Source organism: Peromyscus eremicus, chromosome 16_21, assembly GCF_949786415.1.
Source record: "Peromyscus eremicus chromosome 16_21, PerEre_H2_v1, whole genome shotgun sequence".
NCBI lineage: Eukaryota > Metazoa > Chordata > Mammalia > Rodentia > Cricetidae > Peromyscus > Peromyscus eremicus.
In genome coordinates this window covers 5,370,438-5,389,133 of record NC_081432.1, presented here as the reverse complement: position 1 = coordinate 5,389,133, position 18,696 = coordinate 5,370,438, and the positions used below count along the sequence as shown (strand labels likewise).

General features: G+C 49.5%; 1 protein-coding gene across 1 annotated transcript; it reads right to left on the bottom strand.

Annotated features, from left to right (window-relative positions):
* Window positions 1–7,470: 7,470 nt before the first annotated feature.
* Kctd20 (potassium channel tetramerization domain containing 20) lies at window positions 7,471–18,185 on the bottom strand. The gene is made up of 7 exons (XM_059281656.1): window positions 17,439–18,185; window positions 13,600–13,873; window positions 12,336–12,438; window positions 11,901–12,021; window positions 11,027–11,224; window positions 9,347–9,457; window positions 7,471–7,910 (listed from the first exon to the last, which is right to left on the bottom strand). The coding sequence occupies exons 1-7, from the start codon at window positions 17,593–17,595 to the stop codon at window positions 7,618–7,620; spliced, it is 1,257 nt and encodes a 418-aa protein (XP_059137639.1). The 5' UTR covers window positions 17,596–18,185; the 3' UTR covers window positions 7,471–7,617.
* Window positions 18,186–18,696: the final 511 nt, after the last annotated feature.

Below are 18,696 nucleotides of genomic sequence, written 5' to 3'. Positions count from 1 at the left end.
CGCTCAGTCCACTATGGGACATCCCAGCAAGGTTCTTCTGTTCAGCTCCCCCTTGCTCAGTCCACTATGGGACGTCCCAGCAAGGTTCTTCTGTTCAGCTCTCAATGAAGGTCTTTACCCAATACTCTTTTGAGAAAAAGGTTTATTTGGGAAGGAGGAGTCCAGGAGAGTAACTGCCTCTACCAGGGTGGAGAGAACAGCTCACAACTGACGGGCAGGGCGGTTTATATAGGATGTCCAGGGGGTGGAGTCAACTGTGATTGGTTAGTTTATTTTCTGCCCAGGGATTGGCCAGTTTTGTGAGCAAGGGGCAGAGATGGCCCTGATTTCAGGGCCAAACTGTGTTTCTTTCACTGGCCTTTCTTGGCTTTTTGACACTACCTCTAAGGCCAGGGCACATTTCTTTCACTGACTCTGATTCTAGGGGCCAAGAGTGATATTTTGGTACTAGTCTCAGAGTCAGGGCATATTTCCTGGGTTCTAGGTTTGGGGATAAAGTGTTCACTTCTCTGGCTCAGGTCCCAAACACAGGCTGTGTTTCTTTCCCTGATCCTGGGCCCTAGGGCCAGGATTCTGCTGTCCTGCTCTGTGATTGGTCGATTTCACAAGTCAGTTGGACAGAGGCAGAGATGGCTCTGATCTGAGCTAAACTGTGTTTCTCTCACTGGCTTTATCTGAGCCATCCTTCCCTAATTCTGGGCTCCAGGGTCAGGGTGGGTTTCTCTAGCCAGCCCTTTTTCCCTACAGACCTGAACCCAGGTCCTCTGCAAGAGCAGCCAGTGCTCAGTGCTGAGCCCTCTCCAGCCTCAGGTTACTAGTTTTAGATGCATCTGTGTGATACAATAGGTGACCTCTGCCTTTGGTCCCCAAGGGTTCTTCTCAGAATCACCTCCCTGGAAAGCACATTTTCCAGATCCCCTTGTCCCATGTCCCTCCCATGGGCTTATGTGTAACCTATGTGGTAGTTTCAGTTGAGCTCAATTCTGCTGGTGGCTCTTTAATTCCTATTTAGCATGTTTCTCTGAAACGTCCAACTATGAAAACTAGTGCCAGCTGAAAGCAGGGGGCACGGTGCTTTTTCACTCGGTTTTCAGAGAATACTTGCCTACAGCATTTAAGCATCCCTCCTACAGAGGTCCATGCTGCGTGCTCAGGAACCTAGATCCATTGCAGGCTAGTATACAGTCATGCCAGCGTACATAGAGCAGGCCAAGCCACAGGCCAGTAGCCTGCAGGAGCTCCCGAAGGAGTTCTATAAAGGTTTTTCTTTATACCTCCAGCTCCCAAATAATGACACAGAGACTTCTTATTATGAAAGCTTAGGCTTAGCTTAGGCTTGTTCCCAACTAGCTTTTAAGAAACTTACCCTATTTACATCAGTCTGCATCCTGCCCGTGGCTTGTTACTCAATACTGTACCCTAACCCTGAGTCCCCCCACATCAAGCTGGTGAAATCTCCCATCTCTCTGATTCTTTCCTAGAGTTCCTGTCTCTTCCCCTGGAAGTACTGCCTAGCTATTGGCTGTCCAGCTCTTTATTAAACCAATCAGAAGGTACCTTAGGCAGGTGAGGAAGGACAAACACATCTTCACACAGTGTACAAAAAGATCATCCCAACAGCTCCTTAAGTAGTGACTTAGAACTGAGTATGTACACTGTACTGAATCCCTCTTGTCCACTTCAGACTCACTCCAGTCTTTTATTATCCCACATAGAAACCATACTGTTTTGATTTTTTCAAAATGGACTCCTGTAAGCCCAGGCTAGCTTTGAACTTGTAACCTTTCTGCCTCTGCTGGGATTGTAATGACATTCCGCTGTGCCTAGCTATCAATATTAAATTTTATGATCATTCTTGGTGTCACCACCATTTGTGTTCATTTGGTCAGCGGCCCTTGGCACTGCTGAGTTCCCCGCCCCCCTTCTCGGCTCATCCTCTGCCCCCATCTAACTGTTGGGGCAACACCTGTCTTTCCCTTGCTGAGGCTTCAGCTATCACTTCTGCATCAAAGTTCAAAGTCCCTTGACTCAACTGAAGCTAGAACTCGGAGCCAGCCAGTGCTGCTGGAAATCTGGAAGGGCTTCATCATTGCCGACGGAAGCTGACTGCGATTCTACCAGTGCTACCTCTTAATTCCTCAGGCCACTGTAGGGATTTTGGACAACCTTACTGTGTGTTGTCCTTCCCTTTTTGAGCTGCCAAATTCCAAGTCTGCTCCACTATTTTGCATAAGATCTAGTAATACAGTCCAAGCACCCTGAAACTCTTAAGTCCTAACTTCTGCCCCATCGCCTCCTCTTCCCTGATGACAGTTACTTTTACTGTGGCCTGTAGCTAGAGTTTTCCTGCCTGGCCCACAGACAATTCTCTGTCACCTGCCAGTCCCACAGCCACTCAGACCCAACCAAGACCCAACAGAGACTTATATTGCTTACAGACTGTATGGCCATGGCAGGCTTCTTGCTAACTGTTCTTATATCTTAAATTAATCCATTTTTATAAATCTATACCTTGCCACGTGGCTTACTGGCATCTTCACATGCTTCTTGTCATGGCAGCGGCTGGCAGTGTCTCTTTCCCTTCCTGTTCCCTTAATTCTCCTCTGTTAGTCCCGCCTATACTTCCTGCCTGGCCACTGGCCAATCAATGTTCTATTTATTGACCAATTAGAGCAACAGATTTGACATACAGACCATCCCACAGCAGTGGCTCATAGATTGGAGTTTGCTAGGAACAGCTCCTCCTTGCATGAAGTCTTTCCTGATTGGCTCTATAGGATTTTTTGTTTTGTTTTTTTGAGACAAGGTTTCTCTGTGTAGCTTTGGTGCCTCTCCTGGAACTCATTCTGTAGAACAGGCTGGCCTTGAACTCAGAGATCCACCTGTCTCTTCCTCCCGAGTGCTGGGATTAAAGGTGTGCGCCACCACTGCCCGGCTCCATAGGACTTCTAAAAGCTTTTGGAAGGAAGGACCAGTCCTAAGGAGCATTAGCTGAGGGCAAGGATGCCTGGGAAAAAATACCACCCACCAGGCCATCTGTCCTCAGGGTGTTAGCCCTGGACACCTATGGGGCCCTTGTTACTAAGAGAGCAGTTACTAACAAGAAGCCAAGGAGAAACTTGCTTAGAGTGGGGCCAGGACAGGAATGAGAGCCAGAGGCCTGCAGACTGCCACCGTTTCTCACCTGACCTGAACTAACACTAACACAGAGGTCTGTGATCTAAGCTTTTGATTTTACATTTGGTTGAGGGTCAGGGTTAGTTGGATTGGAGTGTAGGGTCTCCAGTGGTAACTAACTGTGAACTCCAGAAGACGGCCTAGGACAGCAGAGAGGAGAACAGGCAAGCCTGTGTCCTAAGGAAAGGAACTCACTGTCCTGGCCAGTAGGCACCACCCTTTAAATCTGTTAGGTTTGTTCTGTGATTTTCTTTTCTGTTATGACTTTTTTGGCATTAGTGTTTTCTTTGACTGATGAATCTATTTTCTCTATTGTGTCTTCAACGTCAGAGATTCTCTGTTCCATCTCCTGAATTCGGTTGGTTATGCTTGCATCTGTAGCTCCTGTTCGTTTAGTCAGATTTTCTATTTCCAGCATTCCCTCAACTTGTGTCTTCTTTATTGTCTCAATTTCAATTTTCAAATCTTGAGCTGTTTCCTTCATCTGTTTAATTTCTTTTTCTTGGCTTTCTTTGATTTCTTTCAATTTTTTGTTTTTTTCTTCCATTTCTTGAAGGGAATTTTTTATTTCTTCTTTAAGGGCCTCTATCATCTTCTTAAAGTCATTTTTAGGATTGATTTCTGCTACTTCTGCCTTGGTATGTTCAGGTCTTGCAGGTGTAGAATCACTAGGTTCTGATGTTGTCATATAGGTCTTTATGTTGTTGCCTGTATTTTTGCACTGGGTTCTACTCATCTCTTCCTCTGCTCGGTGTAGGCGGTGTCTGTGTCTGAAGGTGCCTCTCTTGTTCTGTTAGTCTTGGTTCACTAGGAGTTCTTGGTCAAATCGGTGCTGTTGGGCTGTTTCTCCGGGAGCAGCTTAGTCCAATCAGTGTTAGTGGGTTCTGTCTCAGGGAGCCGTTGTTCCCAATTGGTGCAGGGTGGGCTTATGGATCCAGTGGCTGTTGGGTTCACAGGGGCTGGCTTTTTTTTGGTGAGGGAGCAGGGAAAGGTAGCTGTCTGGTCCCTGGGGCTCAGACGGCTGGGGCCTAGGGGTTAGAGACCTGGTCTGCCGGTTCGGAAATGGTGCCTAACTTGTTCCCAGTCGGTGTAGAGTGGGTTTATGATTCTGGTGATCTGGTTCGGTGGCTGGACGGCTCCTTCTCCTGCGTTCTCAGGTCGCGTTTTGCTTGCTCGTTAACTCCTTAGCTGATCTTGTTTCCTCAGACTGCAGACTTCTGAGACCTCTCCTGAATGGGTCTCAGCTGAGCAGGTTGATCAGTAGGGCGATCTCACCAATGCCTCCAAGCTGTTGGGCTTCGCAGGATTGGCAGCTGGGCCCCGGGCTGGCCTCAGGCAGAATGTATGGTCCGTTCTGGTCGTGTCCCACAGAGATGGATCCTTCCCCCAGTGCTGGGATTAAAGGCATCCCTGCTCCCAATCTCTCTGAATTTGAAGGTAGCCTTATCTACATAGTGAGTTTCAGGCCACCAAGACTCTTTCAACAACAACAAAAGGACCATCAAGATGGTACTATGGGGTTGAGGTGCTCATACACATACACAAATAATAAATGGAATAAAAGTGATTTTATCCTGGGAAGTGGGCGCAAACATGCCTCAGCCCTGTCTGGAGGTCAGAGGGCGTGTGGAGGGGCCACTTCTCTCCTTCCGCCATATGGAGCCAGAGAACCGAACCCAGGGGGTCAGGCTTGGCGGAAAGTGCCTTCTGTGACTGTCTATTCTATTAAACACCAACGGACACAAATACAAGTACTTTATTATAGAAAAAGCATCCCGTACACAGGATCCGTAAACACTGGTGGGTGGACAAGTGCAACATCAAAGTCAATACAGAGTAAGAGGCAAAACCTGCAGGCATTTTGCCGTTAGGAGAAAATATAAGTTTCCAGAACTGATCCCATCCAGACACAAACATGGCTCTGCCTCCTGGGAAGGTGGCATGTCCTGCTGTGCCCCCTGCACCCGCCTCGGAAGCTTCGGGTGGCAGCGAGTACAGCCCTAAACTTAGAAACCACCCTGAAGCACAGAGTTTGGGTGGAAGCCTGTGCTCTGGACACTCTTCTCCCTTAGACACAGCCTCTGACACATCCCCCTCCCCTCCTGAGGGGCTGTCAAAGTGACTTTGGCTACTGTACCCAATCTCTTCAGTCTTCTTTGACATCTGCCGTCACCTTTTCCCACCAGGGAGAGCCATGTCATTTTTGACATTCTAACACTGTGTCCCTGTTCAACTCCTTACTGGCAGGTGTTTCTCATCAACTACACAGGCAACAAGGACATGCTGAACAGTCAAGCCTCAAGTTCAGGTTATCTTTTGTCTTGCTAAGATGCTCTGAGTCTCCGGATAAAGTCACTTGTCTCATGTGACCATGTCTGTGCACAGCCCAGCTTACGTATTCAGGCACTTACAAAAGACACATGAGCCCCAAATCCATCCTTTTATTAGAGAAGTCCTCTCACTCATATAGCCAGTAACCAACTCCAGAGACAGCGACTGTACCCCAGCCCTTGATCCTGCAAGGACCACTGAAGAATGTCCCAACTCTGGAACAGTAGGAGAGACTGAGGGGAGGTACCAAACTACAGTGACAGTGAAATTTAGGTAAGGGGGCGGGGGTAGGGCTAGGGTGCTAAAGAAGCCTCCTCTCCACAACCTGTGTCCCAGCCTTTAGTCACTGTCATTCAATCCTGGATCAGCCTAGACTGCCTCCTACTCACAAACCCCAGGGACTGGAGCCACAGCACATTAACTTATTTGGGGTGCAGGGTAAGACCTAGTTCATCAAAGGCCGAAGGCAGTGACCAACTCCAAAGGACAAGGACTGTGCTCACACCTCAACACTACACACATCACACACACACACACACAATCACACTCCAGTAGCCATTGATTAGCACAGAGGAAGCACCACGGAACCAGTGCCTGGGCCAGTCAGCTGCTAGTGGGCAACCATGTAGCACCAACAAAGTCAAGGCCAAACCTGACCTCAAACACGAGGCAATCAACTTCTCAGAAGCAACTTCTGGATGCAGATAACCTTAACCCGTATTCAGCCTCCCCAAGACACCAATGATCCCCACAAAGACCGGGGCTGCTTAGTTACCCTTCAGTTCCTTTCTAAGCAAGGAAGATCTCTCACCAACTCCCACTGTGATGCTGCACAACACAGAAAACACCCTTTGAAGAGCATTCTTGCTCTTCAGTCCTGGAGAGGGGCTTCCCAAGCCTGACTTTGCTGCCATTGAGTAGTATACTCTACGGTTCCTAATGGGAGGAGACTTCAACAACCAACCATGTTCTTTAAGGAACTTGAAGGAAACAGCTTACATGCACCACCTATGATGGGAAAATGTCCAGGGTGGAGGACCGACTCAAAGGTCAACTTCTACCAGGAAGTAAGATAATCCCAGACACTGCTGTCTGGCTCTTGACTCCGCAAACAGCCATGGAAATGTCAGAGGAAGGGGCTGAGGACTGATTTGGATTGCCATCTACCACACATGTAAGAGTGAACAGATCAAACCAAATAACAAGGCCTAGACCTGACCCTGGGGAGAACAGTAGTATCATTTTCTTACCATGTTTGAGCAGCTTATGCGCTACTTAAAAAAAAAAAAAAGCAAAAATGTGAATGTATTGGTGTGAGAACTCTGGGGCAGCACCTGCCCAGGTGATGATTCCCGTCCAGCTCACCACAACCCTCCTCCCTGGAGCTCACAAGAAGGTACCAGGTTTCCCACCACACCCACAGCACCTCGCTGTCCCAGGGTACAGGTCTTGCTGGCCTGATCTGGAGTCGTTCTGCCACCTAATTTCCAAGTTCTGCTTCCAAATGAAGCGTCAGTTTGGGCTTGGAATCCTGAGGCCAAAGGGTCAAGGCTCTTCCTGCTGCAGCCCTGTCTCATGTGTCAGATTGTTCCCGTGCTAATGAAAAGCAGAGCTGAGGAGCCTCAGCTCTCGGGGGTTCCTTTCAGCCATTCTATCCAGATGGCATCTTTCATCCACCCTGGCACACCTCCTCAGCGGGGCACACCTGCCCCAGCACACAGACTGTTTGCTTTGACATTTGGTCCTTTTGCTATTAAGCCATTTGTCTGATGCAAAACCCACCCATCAGCCGTAAAGGGTGCGGGCCACTGCGCCAACCATGAGGCGACAGGAGTCCACTTCCTCTCCTGCAGTTGTCCAAGACTCCACCAACAGCACCAGACTCAAAATGGTTGTTTACCAGGGCTGGCTAAGCTGGTCGCCTATTTACCAGAGAGCTTCTCCACCCGGCCAGAGGCAGACTCAGAAAAGGGCACGATAATAACTGAGAGGGGGTGGAAATAGGAGGAAGCATCTCCTTGGGGTGAGGACCCACAGGAGGACAGGGAAGCCAGGTTGGGGGTACCCACATAGAGAAGAGCTCTGGTGAAGGGCAGATCCCTTTTGTCCCTAATCTTGGAAGTCATTAGGAGCCATCTGAGAGAGTGGAGCATTTAAGCGGTCAAGTTCGTCCACTTGCGGTGGGTGGTGCATTATTATCTCCTGGTCTTCCAAGACGTCCTCTCCAGCAGCCACCAAATTCGTGAGGGATTTGCTGCGAACACACTGGAAATCCACATGGCGACTCTTCCCTTCCTCCTTTTCCCACGACATCTGGATAAAGGGGCGCTGCACGTAGTTGTAGATCACTTCAGACCTCCCGCCAGGTCTCCTCTTGATCTTCTCTTTACAGGTAGGGTAGCCTGCAATGGGAAAACACTGCTCACAATCCCAGCAGACTGTGCTTGCTTTGGCATCTACTTCCAAATCCAAAGACAGCAAGAAAAGCTCTGTGGCAGGTGGCCAGCGCCTTCCCAAGGCCCCTCCGCTCCTCGAAGGGAGCGGTCTGTGGGAAAGTTGAACAGGAAGGGAAAAGAAAGCACTTACTAACTTCAAGCGCCTTCAGTTGTTGGAAGCAATCCCACAGGACAAGACCCCACCAGGGCACCCCCTGCCGTCTTATGAATGCTCTTGTGCAGAAAGCATGGGTAAGGGAAAGTAAGGAAGTGTGGATGTTCACCTAAGAGAAAACACAATGCTGGCAGGTACCCAGCAGGGGCTCTTGGAAACCGAGGGAGAGGCGGGGGGGTGGGGTGGGGGTGGGGGGCACCAGTTTGGAGTGCGGCTAGCTACAATGGCTTGGCAGACACCCAGGGAGAAGGGATGTTCCTGTCCCCCTGTCCCCAGTCTTCTCAGACACCAGGCAGACAATGTCAAAGGAGAGGCTAATGAATTCTAATTTAAAATCCTGAGCAGATGAATGAATGAGGTGATGAGCTCTGTGGGCAGAGTAAGGCAGGGAGGTTAACAAGGCACAGGAGCCAGGCCACATCCACACCAGCTCAAGACATGGCAGCCGCCTGCGCATCCCTCGAGGGGAAACAGAACCTCAATTTCTATGGTTTCTTTTTTTTTTTTCTGGGTCTTCCCCCCACCCCCCCAGACAGGGTTTCTCTGTGAAGTTTTGGTACCTTTCCTGGAACTCACTCAGTAGACCAGGCTGGCCTCGAACTCACAGAGATCCGCCTGGCTCTGCCTCCCAAGTGCTAGGGTTAAAGGCTTGTGCCACTACCGCCCGGCTCAATTTTTATCTTATTTAAGAAAAAACAAAGTCTTACTGTATAGCCTTGGCTGGCTTGGAAATGGCTATGTAGACCAGGTGGCCTAAAGCTCACAGAAATCCTCCTGCCTCTGCCTCCTGAGTGCTAGGATTGTACCACCACAGCTGGCAAGTCTGAAGTTCTTAAGCTGTTTTTCAAAAGGATAATTGTAGATCCCAGAAACATGCTCTTGCTCAGGTGCGCCCAGGACCTTCTGACTTCACCCCAGGGTCCTAGTTTCCTGAGGGACACTCAGGACTAGACCCCATTGCTTCAACTGGAGGAAAGGCAAATGCAAGCCTCAGGATGAACAGCAATAAAGCGGGACCCTTCAGTGCGTGGAGTGAATGTATGTGTTCTCAAGCTCCTGTGTGCCAAGTCAAAGGCACAAGCATCGCCCAAGGACCCACCCTATCCCTGGCTGAGAATTTGGTTTTAAGGCAGGTTTTCTCCATGTAGAAACTCTGTGTAGGTCTCTCTGTCCTGGGACTCCCAGAGCCCCGCCTGGCTCCGCCCCCTGAGGGCTGAGACTCTGATACCTTCAATGCCGATGCGGATGTTCTTCAGGCCCCGCCCCTTTAACACTGCTTTAGCGACATCTCGGTTCTCGATGTACTTGAAGAACCTGTAGAGCTTGGAGCTGTAAAGAACTGGAACAAAACAAAAGCCCCCCAAACTTGGAGTTAGTCACAGAGGCAGAGGAGTGAGGTGACAACCATGATGTCGGACCTGTCACACCCTCCCCAGCTCCTGCATCCCTAACACCAGGACTCCGGCTTGCAGCAAATCTGCTGGGGTGAGCTTTAGAGCAGCTTCTGAGAGGCGGGGAGCAGCGCACCTGCTCACACACGGCCTTTTGTTTTGTTTTTTTCCAGACAGGGTTTCACCATGGATCCCTGACTGTCCTGCAACGCACTTTACAGGCCTGGCTGACCTCGAACTCACAGAGATCTGCTTGTCTCTGCCTCCCAAGTGCTGGAATTAAAGGCAAACACCACCAACAACGGCTAAAAACACGCCCCCTTTTTTTTTTGGAGGTGGGGACAGGGTCTCATGTAGCCAAGCTGGTCTGAAACACACCATGATAGCCAAGGTTGATCCTTCTGTTCCACTTCCTAAACGTTGAGACTACAGGTCTGTCTACCACACTAGGCTCTATCATACTGTTTTATGAGTGCAACTTGGTATAACCTTTAGAAAGGATAATTTGGCAACATGTCAAAATTATAAAAGCACCAAGCTTTTGACATTCCATGTTTAGGAATATCCTACAGTGATGCATGTGCAAAAATACTGCTTAAAAGTGATCATGCAGCCGGGCGGTGGCGGTGCATGCCTTTAATCCCAGCACTCGGGAGGCAGAGGCAGGTGGATCTCTGTGAGTTCGAAGCCAGCCTGGGCTACAGAGTGAGATCCAGGACAGGCTCCAAAACTACACAGAGAAACCCTGTCTTCGAAAAAAAAAAAAGTGATCATGCATCATTTATGTATATAGGCAGCTTCAACGTCCCACAAGGGAAGTGAAGTATGGTACACAATTCACATCATTCACGACTGGACTATTAAGTAGCCCTAAGACGAACGTAAAGCTTTTTACATAAAGAGAATACAAGCAGAAGGACACTGAGGTGGAGCAGGGTAAAAAGCTCTAAGTGCACATCCTCCTATAAATGGTGTGTGTGCATGATGCACGGGTCAGTGTATCTGCCTCTGCACGGGTGTGGAGGCCAGAGGATACCCTGGGCCGTCAGTCTTTGCCCGCCACCTTGTCTGAGGCAGGGTCTCTGCTTTGCTGTTCACGGCTGTGCACTCCAGGGCGAGCTGGCCCATGAGGTTCCAGGGATTCTGTCTTCCCCCCATCTCACTAGAGGAGCTCTGGGACTGGAGACATGTGCTACTACATCCAGCTTTTCTGTGGCTCTTAGGATCTGAACTTGGGTCCTCACAACTGCATACCAAGTGCTTTTCTCATTAAGTCAATTCTCATCCCACTTTTTAAGTTGTGAATGATTATCAAGTCAACAAGATTTCAATGAAATGAGAACTGAATCCCCAACTTCAGTATCTGACAATGCCATCCCCCAGGGGAGATCCCAGCAGAGGTTAGGCTGGTCCCCATCACTTGCTATCAGTGGGATCTGAATGGGATCTAGAGTCTGGACACTAATCGAGGCAGTGTTTCTCTTGCTGAGAGCATCCACACCCTGCAGGGCTCCTACTTTGGGAATACTCTTCCCCCATGGGTGGCGGGTGGTCTTCATCCCAGTCCACAGAATCCTCGTCTGCCAGCACAACAATGTGGCACTCTCGCTCCCCCTTCTTGGCACAGCCCACCATGATGGGCAGAATCAGCTCCTCGAGGTAGTGATCAAACTGCTTGTGGGCACCATCATTGGACAGCTCGTGAAGTAAAGCACCTGGAGAGAGAAAGGCAGAAGAATCCGTTTCCTGTCCACACACATGCTGCTGAGGGAGGCTAAGCCTGCCGCCATCACAGAGGACAGAGAGAGGCGTTACAAGGTGCTAAGTAGCTTTATTCTTACACTGTTTGGCTTTACCATGATCCTTTCCTCACAGACACTCAGCACTCCTGTTGTCAGAGTTGACGCCATGGTCCTATCCGAGAGGGAAGCAGTATCCCAGTGACTAGTTGGCCAAATTAGATTCCTTTTATTTCCGGCCTCCAATTCCCGAACAGTGAAATCACAGGCACGTCTCACCATGCCCGGTTTACTTGGTGCCGAGAATGCAGCCTAGGGTCTCATAATGCTAGGGGAGCCTTCCATCAACTGAGCGACATCTCCAGCCTTTTCTTTTGAGACAGTGTCACTCTGTAGCCCGTGTTGGCCCTGACCTGATGGTCATCGTCTTGCTCAGGCTTCTGAGTACTGGAATGATGGCTGTGAGCCACACTCCCCAGCTGCCTCCTTTCCTTTACTCCACTTCCCACAATCCCTTCATGCAGGAGAAGCAGGGGATGGTTAGAGGATGTCTACCTCTGTGGTGGTTCTCAACCTCCACACCACACTCCTCCACTTCTCAGCACGGTCAAGTGCACTGGCTGAGGGTGGCCGACAGCTGCTCCATACTCACTCAGGTCTTGACAGCGGACGGTGTTGAAGTCAAAGTTAATGCAGAGATAGTCGCACGTGTCCCTCAGATCTGGGATAGAGATGCCGTCGGGACAGTTGATGATGCCAGTTTTGTAATAATCCTGTCAACAGATCGCGAAGGAGAAATGTAGGAAAGATGCATGGAGCCGACTCCTCTAACCCGACGCACTCCTGACTACTGAGGTGGAGGGACCTGGAGTCAGCTGCTCGGTGCACTAGATGAACGACAAGGCGGCTCCCATCTACCACGTTTAACCAGAGCTTGACAACTGACGGAGCTCACGTAAGGAAGGACTGAGAAGTTACAGGCTGGACACCCGAGACCCGAGAGTCAGTCCTACAGCCGTGGAGCACCTGAGGGTGCAGCATGTAAGCACGCATGCCAGGGTGGTGGGCAGGACACAGAACTACGTACCAGCACTGTGCGGAACACGGTGGCACTGATGCCCTCTGCAATCTCATACTCCCCCTTCTCATTGGGCCTCGTGAAGTTGTACTCTCTTCCTGGTCCAAACATTCTGAAAGACAGCAGCAACAGCATCACCTTCTCCAGCAGGATCCGCAGAGGCCGCTTCCCCCCACCCCTCCCCGAACATGACCCGACTCTCCCGCAGCATAATTAAAAGCCCAGCCCTGGCACCTGATGCCCCTCAGGGGAATGCATGCCTCAGGGAACTCCTCAGACAAAAGAAGGGAAGGAAGGAAGGGTCGGTCTGTGGCAGCAGGCACAGTCCAGTGGCAACGGCAGGGGCCTCTGTGGTGTGCAGCGGAGCCCAAGAACTGCCCGTGTAAACCAGCTCTTCCGGCTGCCTGTGCCTCACCCTCCTCCTGCCCCATTCCTCTGCGAGGTGATTTGTAGAGGAAGGAACAGCCCTTGGTGCATTCCTTCCGGCTCGTCTTCCCTTCTGGAATGACCCACTCCAACAGGCTGCTCTAGCCATGGACTTCAGACAGCTGTGAGGCTCTTCTGTACCTTGTCGTGTTTCCGGGAGGAGGCCTGCTCTCACTATGAACTCAGGATTCAGGTTTGATTCCCAGCACCCACATAGCAGCTCACAACCATCTGTACGTCTGTCCCCGGGATCGACACCCTCTCCTGGCCCTTGCTGGCATTGAATATACCAGCACAAACATACCAGCAGGCAAAACACCCACGTGTTAAGAAATAATAAACTGGCGATAGGCCAGGGCTTTAGCTCAGTAAAGTGCTCATCTCCCATGCTTGACAGCTCCAGTACTGCTGTGCTAGCCCCCCCGCCCCCGAAAAGAAAAACCAGACCCCAACTGGAAATGGGTAAGAGGCCACTGTTTTTCTAGAATGGCATCACTTTCTTGTGCCATGTGGATCATTTCTAATACTGTTTCTTGCAGAAGGAAAACAACAGGACTTTGAACTCAGCATCTCCGACTGTGCACCTGAGTGTAAGGCAGTGTGGTTGGGGGGGGGGGGGGGGGGGACTGCAGCAACTCTTACGGCTCCTGAGTGGATACTCCTCATCTGGCTGTACAAATGCAACCCTCCCAGCATCAAGGCTCCCACCCACTCTCCTCCCCTTCCCCACAGAAGCGTGAAGCGAGTAAGGTCAGCCATGGACTGGGTTCGGTGCAGCTTTGCATCCACTGCAAGGCCAAACCCTTCCACTCAGAGAAGAGTGCACACAGAGGAGAACTCTCATTACCTTCCCAACATGGTATCCGGATGAGCAGTGAAAATCTGAGGATTCACCACAAAACGTGTGCCATCTACAAGAAGTGTCACTTTCTCTGGGGCCTGGGGGTGAGAGCCACCTCCAAAGCCTAGGCCGCTGTTTCCAAGTCTCTCTGAAACGATGAAGGGTTCGTGGCTCCGCTTGCTTCCACTCTGGAAGCAGGAGCCCTTGCTGTCTTCAGGAAGTGGCATTATGTGAGGACACTGAAGGCTTGCTGGCTGAGGGGCATAGTCAAATGCAAAGTCTGAAAGACCAGACAAATAACCAAGTAACTCAAGAGCAAACGTCTAGAGAAAAATGAAGCCATGTCTGTCCTAAAACAATAGACAAAAACCGAAAGCCATAGGTGTTCACAGCTAAAATACTAGTCTAGGGAAAATTAAAAACAAAACTAGACACTCTAAAGTCAGACCCAGGCAGATCTCTGAATTTGAGGCCAGCATGGTCTACAGAGCGAGTTCCAGGACAGCCAGGGCTACAGAGAAACCCTCTCTTGAAAAACCAAAACCAAAACCAAAACCAAAACCAAAACCAAAACCAAAACCAAAACCAAAACCAAAACCAAAACCAAAACCAACCAACCCCTCTCGAAACTAGAGCCTCACACTGGATCTGGGTTTAACTCCTTCCTGTGTGAAATGGGGCTGGCAGGGATTAAAGGCTGAAGCGCCCACACTTTGAAGTGATTGCAATTCTAGTCAGCAAAGTGCAGTGAGTGTGAGACCCAACCAAAGAGCAGGGCTTGCATGTGTGGTGGCCTGGCAGTGTCCTGCCAGTCCCCAAAGCTGGTGTTCAGAAGCAATCACTTCCTACTTCTGTTGTGGAGGATTACTTTAACTAGGCAAAGACGTGTTACAATTGTTTAGGCTGCATTTGTTTAACTATGTAAAGATGTGTTGCTGTTTCGCCTTGCCTGCCTAAGGCATCTGATCGGTCTGATCAAAAGCTGAAGAGCCAGGCAGAAGAGGCAGAGGCGGGGCTGCTGGCCAGCAGAGAGGAGAGAAGAGAGAAGAGAACCAGGAAAAAAGAGAAGGACACGCCCAGGGCCAGAAGCCAGGCAGCCAGATCTGAGAAACAGTGAAAGATTGATTCACAGCAGGAAAGGTTTTACACAGATAAACACATTAAAGTAAGCGCTAAAACAGGCGAGCATTCATAACTAACATTAAGTCTCGGTGTCTTGATTGGGAAGCTGGTTGGTGGCCCCCCAAAGCCTGGTGCATATTTCCATGTCATTTCCACATCTAAATAACACTTCCATCCCCTTTGCTCTCCTAATTATGAAGATTTTATGTTTGTGGATTTTGAGTGTGAATGTGTGCACGTGCCCAAGGAGGCCAGAAGAGGAAGTCAGGTCCTCAACTGGAGTTACAAGTGGTGATGAGACACCCAGCGTGAGTGCTGGGAACTCAACTCCAGCCTCTGGAAGGGCAGGAGGCATTCTTAGCTGAGAATTCTCTCTAGCCCCATACTTTACTGTTTCTGAAACAGGATCTCCATCTGAGCTAGCCTTAAACTCTGTGTAGCTGAGGGTAGCCTCTGATTTCTAGTCTTTTTTCCCACCCGCTCCGAGTGCCCTCACACTCGGTCACACAGGGCCTCCTACCTGCCAGGCTCCTATGCTGCCTGTATTTTAGGAACTTACTACTACTGTGTACTAAAACTCAATGTTCAGTCTCCAAAGCTGCTTTTTGTTTTTGTTTTTTAATTTGCCAGAAAGAATTGAAGTCTTTACCTAAAACCCATTACTCTTCCCAGAAATTCACAGAACACTCACTCACTTCAGGCTGGAGTCCCGACGGCACCCACCCACATCAGCTTCTGAGCTCCCAGGCCTGGCTCTCAGCAGCAAAGTCCCAGTGCAAATGGCATTAGGATTTACTCTTGGGATCTCATTTTTTGTCTTATTACCAAAAGGCTATCTTCTTTAAACTATGTGTTTAAAAACCCCTCCTCCGCTTAGACAGGATCTCGTGTAGCCTGGGCTGCCCTTGAACTAAAGCTGTAAGCTGAAGATGACACTGGACTTCTGATCCTTGTCTCCCCTTCCTCAGGGCTGGGATTACAGCATGTGACATGGCATGAGGTTTCCATGGTACTGAGGACCAACATGTCAAATATCGAGAGTACCATGACAGAGCAGGACAGGTCATCTCTGTGGCCCCCCTAACGATACATCTTCGGACTGTACTGTTAGACAGACAGGGCATCCACCTCCTTAGAATGTACATATGCTTTTTAATCTTTAATAAATTTAGACTAAAGACTTGCTTTAAACTAAATGTATTTAAATTTCTTAGGAAGTACATGTATGGGAAGCCACTGAGGTGCTCAGTGAGTAAAGCGCTCGTCACACACACCTGACCACCTCAGTCTGAGTCCCAGAACCCCGGAAGGTGGGAGGAGAGAACTAACTCCATAAAGTTGCTCTCTGATGGCCTGTGCAGGCCACGACACACATAAAACTTTATTAACAAGGAGCTGTTGCTCACTCGGTAGAGTATTTGCTCAGCATGCTTAAAGCCCCGTGTTTGACCCCAGCCCCACTTCGGCACTGGGAACTGGAGGCAGGAGAATCTGAAGTTCAAGGTCAGCTACCTAGTAAGTGAGCCCAGCCTGGGCTACCTGAGACCCTGTCTCAAAAAACAAAAGCACAAACACCCCCCTCCCAACAAAAACAGAACCCTAAAATCCTAACAAAAAACGGGCTGTAGAAATGACTCAGTGGTTAAGAGCACTGCCTACTCTTCCAGAGAACCTGGGTTCAATTCCCAGCACCCACATGGCGGTTCCCAACCATCTGAAACTTCAGTTCTTAGGGACCTGATGCCCTTTTCTGGCCTCCATGGGCATCAGACATGCATCCAAGCAAAAGCATTCATACATACAAAAAATTAAAATATATGTAAACATGTTTATACATCTGTATTCAGTAAATGGTGGTTACCTTTTTAAAGTTATAGACTAAAAAATATGATAAAAAGTCCAGCCAGTTAAGAATTAGGCAAGTGAGCCGGGCAGTGTTGGTGCACGCCTTTAATCCCAGCATTCAGGATGTAGAGACAGGCGGATCTCTGTGTGAGTTCGAGGCTAGCCTGGTCCACATAACGAGTTCCAGGATAGCCAGGGCTACACAGAAAAAAAAATCCTGTCTAGGGGAAAAAAAAAAAAAAAAAGAAAGAAAGAAAAAACAAAACAAAACAAAAACAAAACCCAAAACACATTCAAACAAAAAAACAACCAACAAAACAAACTGAGTTCCAGTTAAAAAGACAAACAACAAAAAGTTAATTAAGGTTATCTGAGAGTGAGGTATGACAGCGTATGCCTGTCACTGAAGTCCTCAGGAGGCAGAGGCAGAAAGGCTGCTCTAAGTCAAGCAGAGCCTGGTCGGCAGTGAACCCAGGCTAGCTAGCCACAGTTAGGACTCCATGTAAGCCTGCCCCAGGGCTCATCAGGAACTGTCCCACCATTCACACTGGTCCAGCCGCCCTCGGAGGAAGGGTGACTATGAACAATTCTCTTCACTCTATTTACGAGCAGAAAAGCCAGGGAGTGAGGGTCTCACCACATTACAGTTGACACAGACCACAGCAAGGTCAAGCTGTCCCCTGACTCCAAACCTGTAGCTGTTTGTCTTACACACTTCCACCAGGTGGACGGGCCAGGCTGAATGGAGGTTTTCTATGGAGGTCGGCTGGATACACAGTGAACGTATGCTAAGGCAATTAACTGACTATCTGCTCAGCTTAGGAATCTGCCTTTCTTCTGGGCAGACGTCTGGGTGTGAGACAGCCCCACCACTGTACCTTCTCTCCTGGTAGCTAGGGGGTAAGTGAGAATGTGAGGTTCAGAGGACACCAGGCTGATGCTTTCTTTCTCGGGAGTGGCAGCTAAGGTCTCATCTAGGCAGCTGAGCTCTGGCTGCAACAACCTGTCGCCATCACTGCCCTGGTGAACATTCATTCTTAGTCAGAGAGGAAGCCTGGAAGACAAGGAATGTGTATGATTTAGAAATCCGAAAACTGGTTCCCAAGGACTTCCACGGTTTGTAGTGGTTGGTGAAAGACCTCTGTAACATCAGAGGTCTAGATGGCTTTTACCAATACTACGAATTGGTGCAGTTGTTACAGGACACACTTTTGGTTCTGTTTTGAGACAAGGTCTCTCTTTCTAGCCCTGGCTGTCCTCGAACTCAGAGATCTGCCTCCTGAGTGCTGAGATTAAAATCCTGTGCCCCATGCCTTGCTGTGCACTATGATTTCTACATATTACGTGGTAGGACATAATCTGGTGTCACTCAGGCCACAGATCAAGGGGGAGGGGAGTTGTTCAAGAGCTCAGTCTACCTATGGCTTCTGTTTGTGGACGGGGTTGCTCTATGTACCCCTGGCTATCCTGGAACTCACCTGGCTTCGAACCCCAAGACCTGCCTGCCTCTGCCTCCCAAGTGCTGGGATTAAAGGCATTTGTCACTACTGCCCGGCTCTGCCAATGTTTTTTTAAAAATGGCATATACATGTCTCCAGCCAGTGAGCATCCAAAAATCACAACCATAAAGCCATACTAAAGTGAGTGGTGGCTAGCACAGATGCTCGGAACTGCTCAAAGCACTAAGAACAAGCAAGGCCAAGTGCTCGGCTGTAGAGACATCTCTACATCAACCTCCACCCTAAGGCTCTGGGAACATCTAAGGAAGAGTGGAGAGAACGTAAGAGCTGGAGCTGAGGGTCACTGTGAGACACACATGTCCTCAGCCAGACACAACTGCTGTACATGAAGTCACAGCAGCTATGGTTACCTGCAAAAGATCAAGCCAGTCACAAACTCCAGCATGGAGCAGGAGGTGGCCCATGCGCCCCCCCCCCCCCCCCCCGATGATCCCATATGCCCACCATGCACCAGGGGCAGCACTCTTTAAGCTCAAAGGCATGAAGTTGGGAGGGAGATGTGTTGGGGAGGAGCTGGGGGGAGTTGGGAGGGAAAGAATGGGAGTGAGTATGACCAAGATACATTGTACAGACAGCTGAATGTTTCAAAGACCAAATAAAAATAACAGAAAAAAGG

Coding starts and splice junctions, on each gene's coding strand:
- Kctd20 (XM_059281656.1), bottom strand. CDS start 17,595: ATGAATGTTCACCAGGGCAGTGATGGCGACAGGTTGTTGCAGCCAGAG. Junction 12,439..13,599: donor CCGGATACCATGTTGGGAAG/GTAATGAGAGTT, acceptor GCTGTCTTTCAG/AATGTTTGGACCAGGAAGAG. Junction 11,225..11,900: donor CGTCCGCTGTCAAGACCTGA/GTGAGTATGGAG, acceptor TTCTCTCTCCAG/GTGCTTTACTTCACGAGCTG.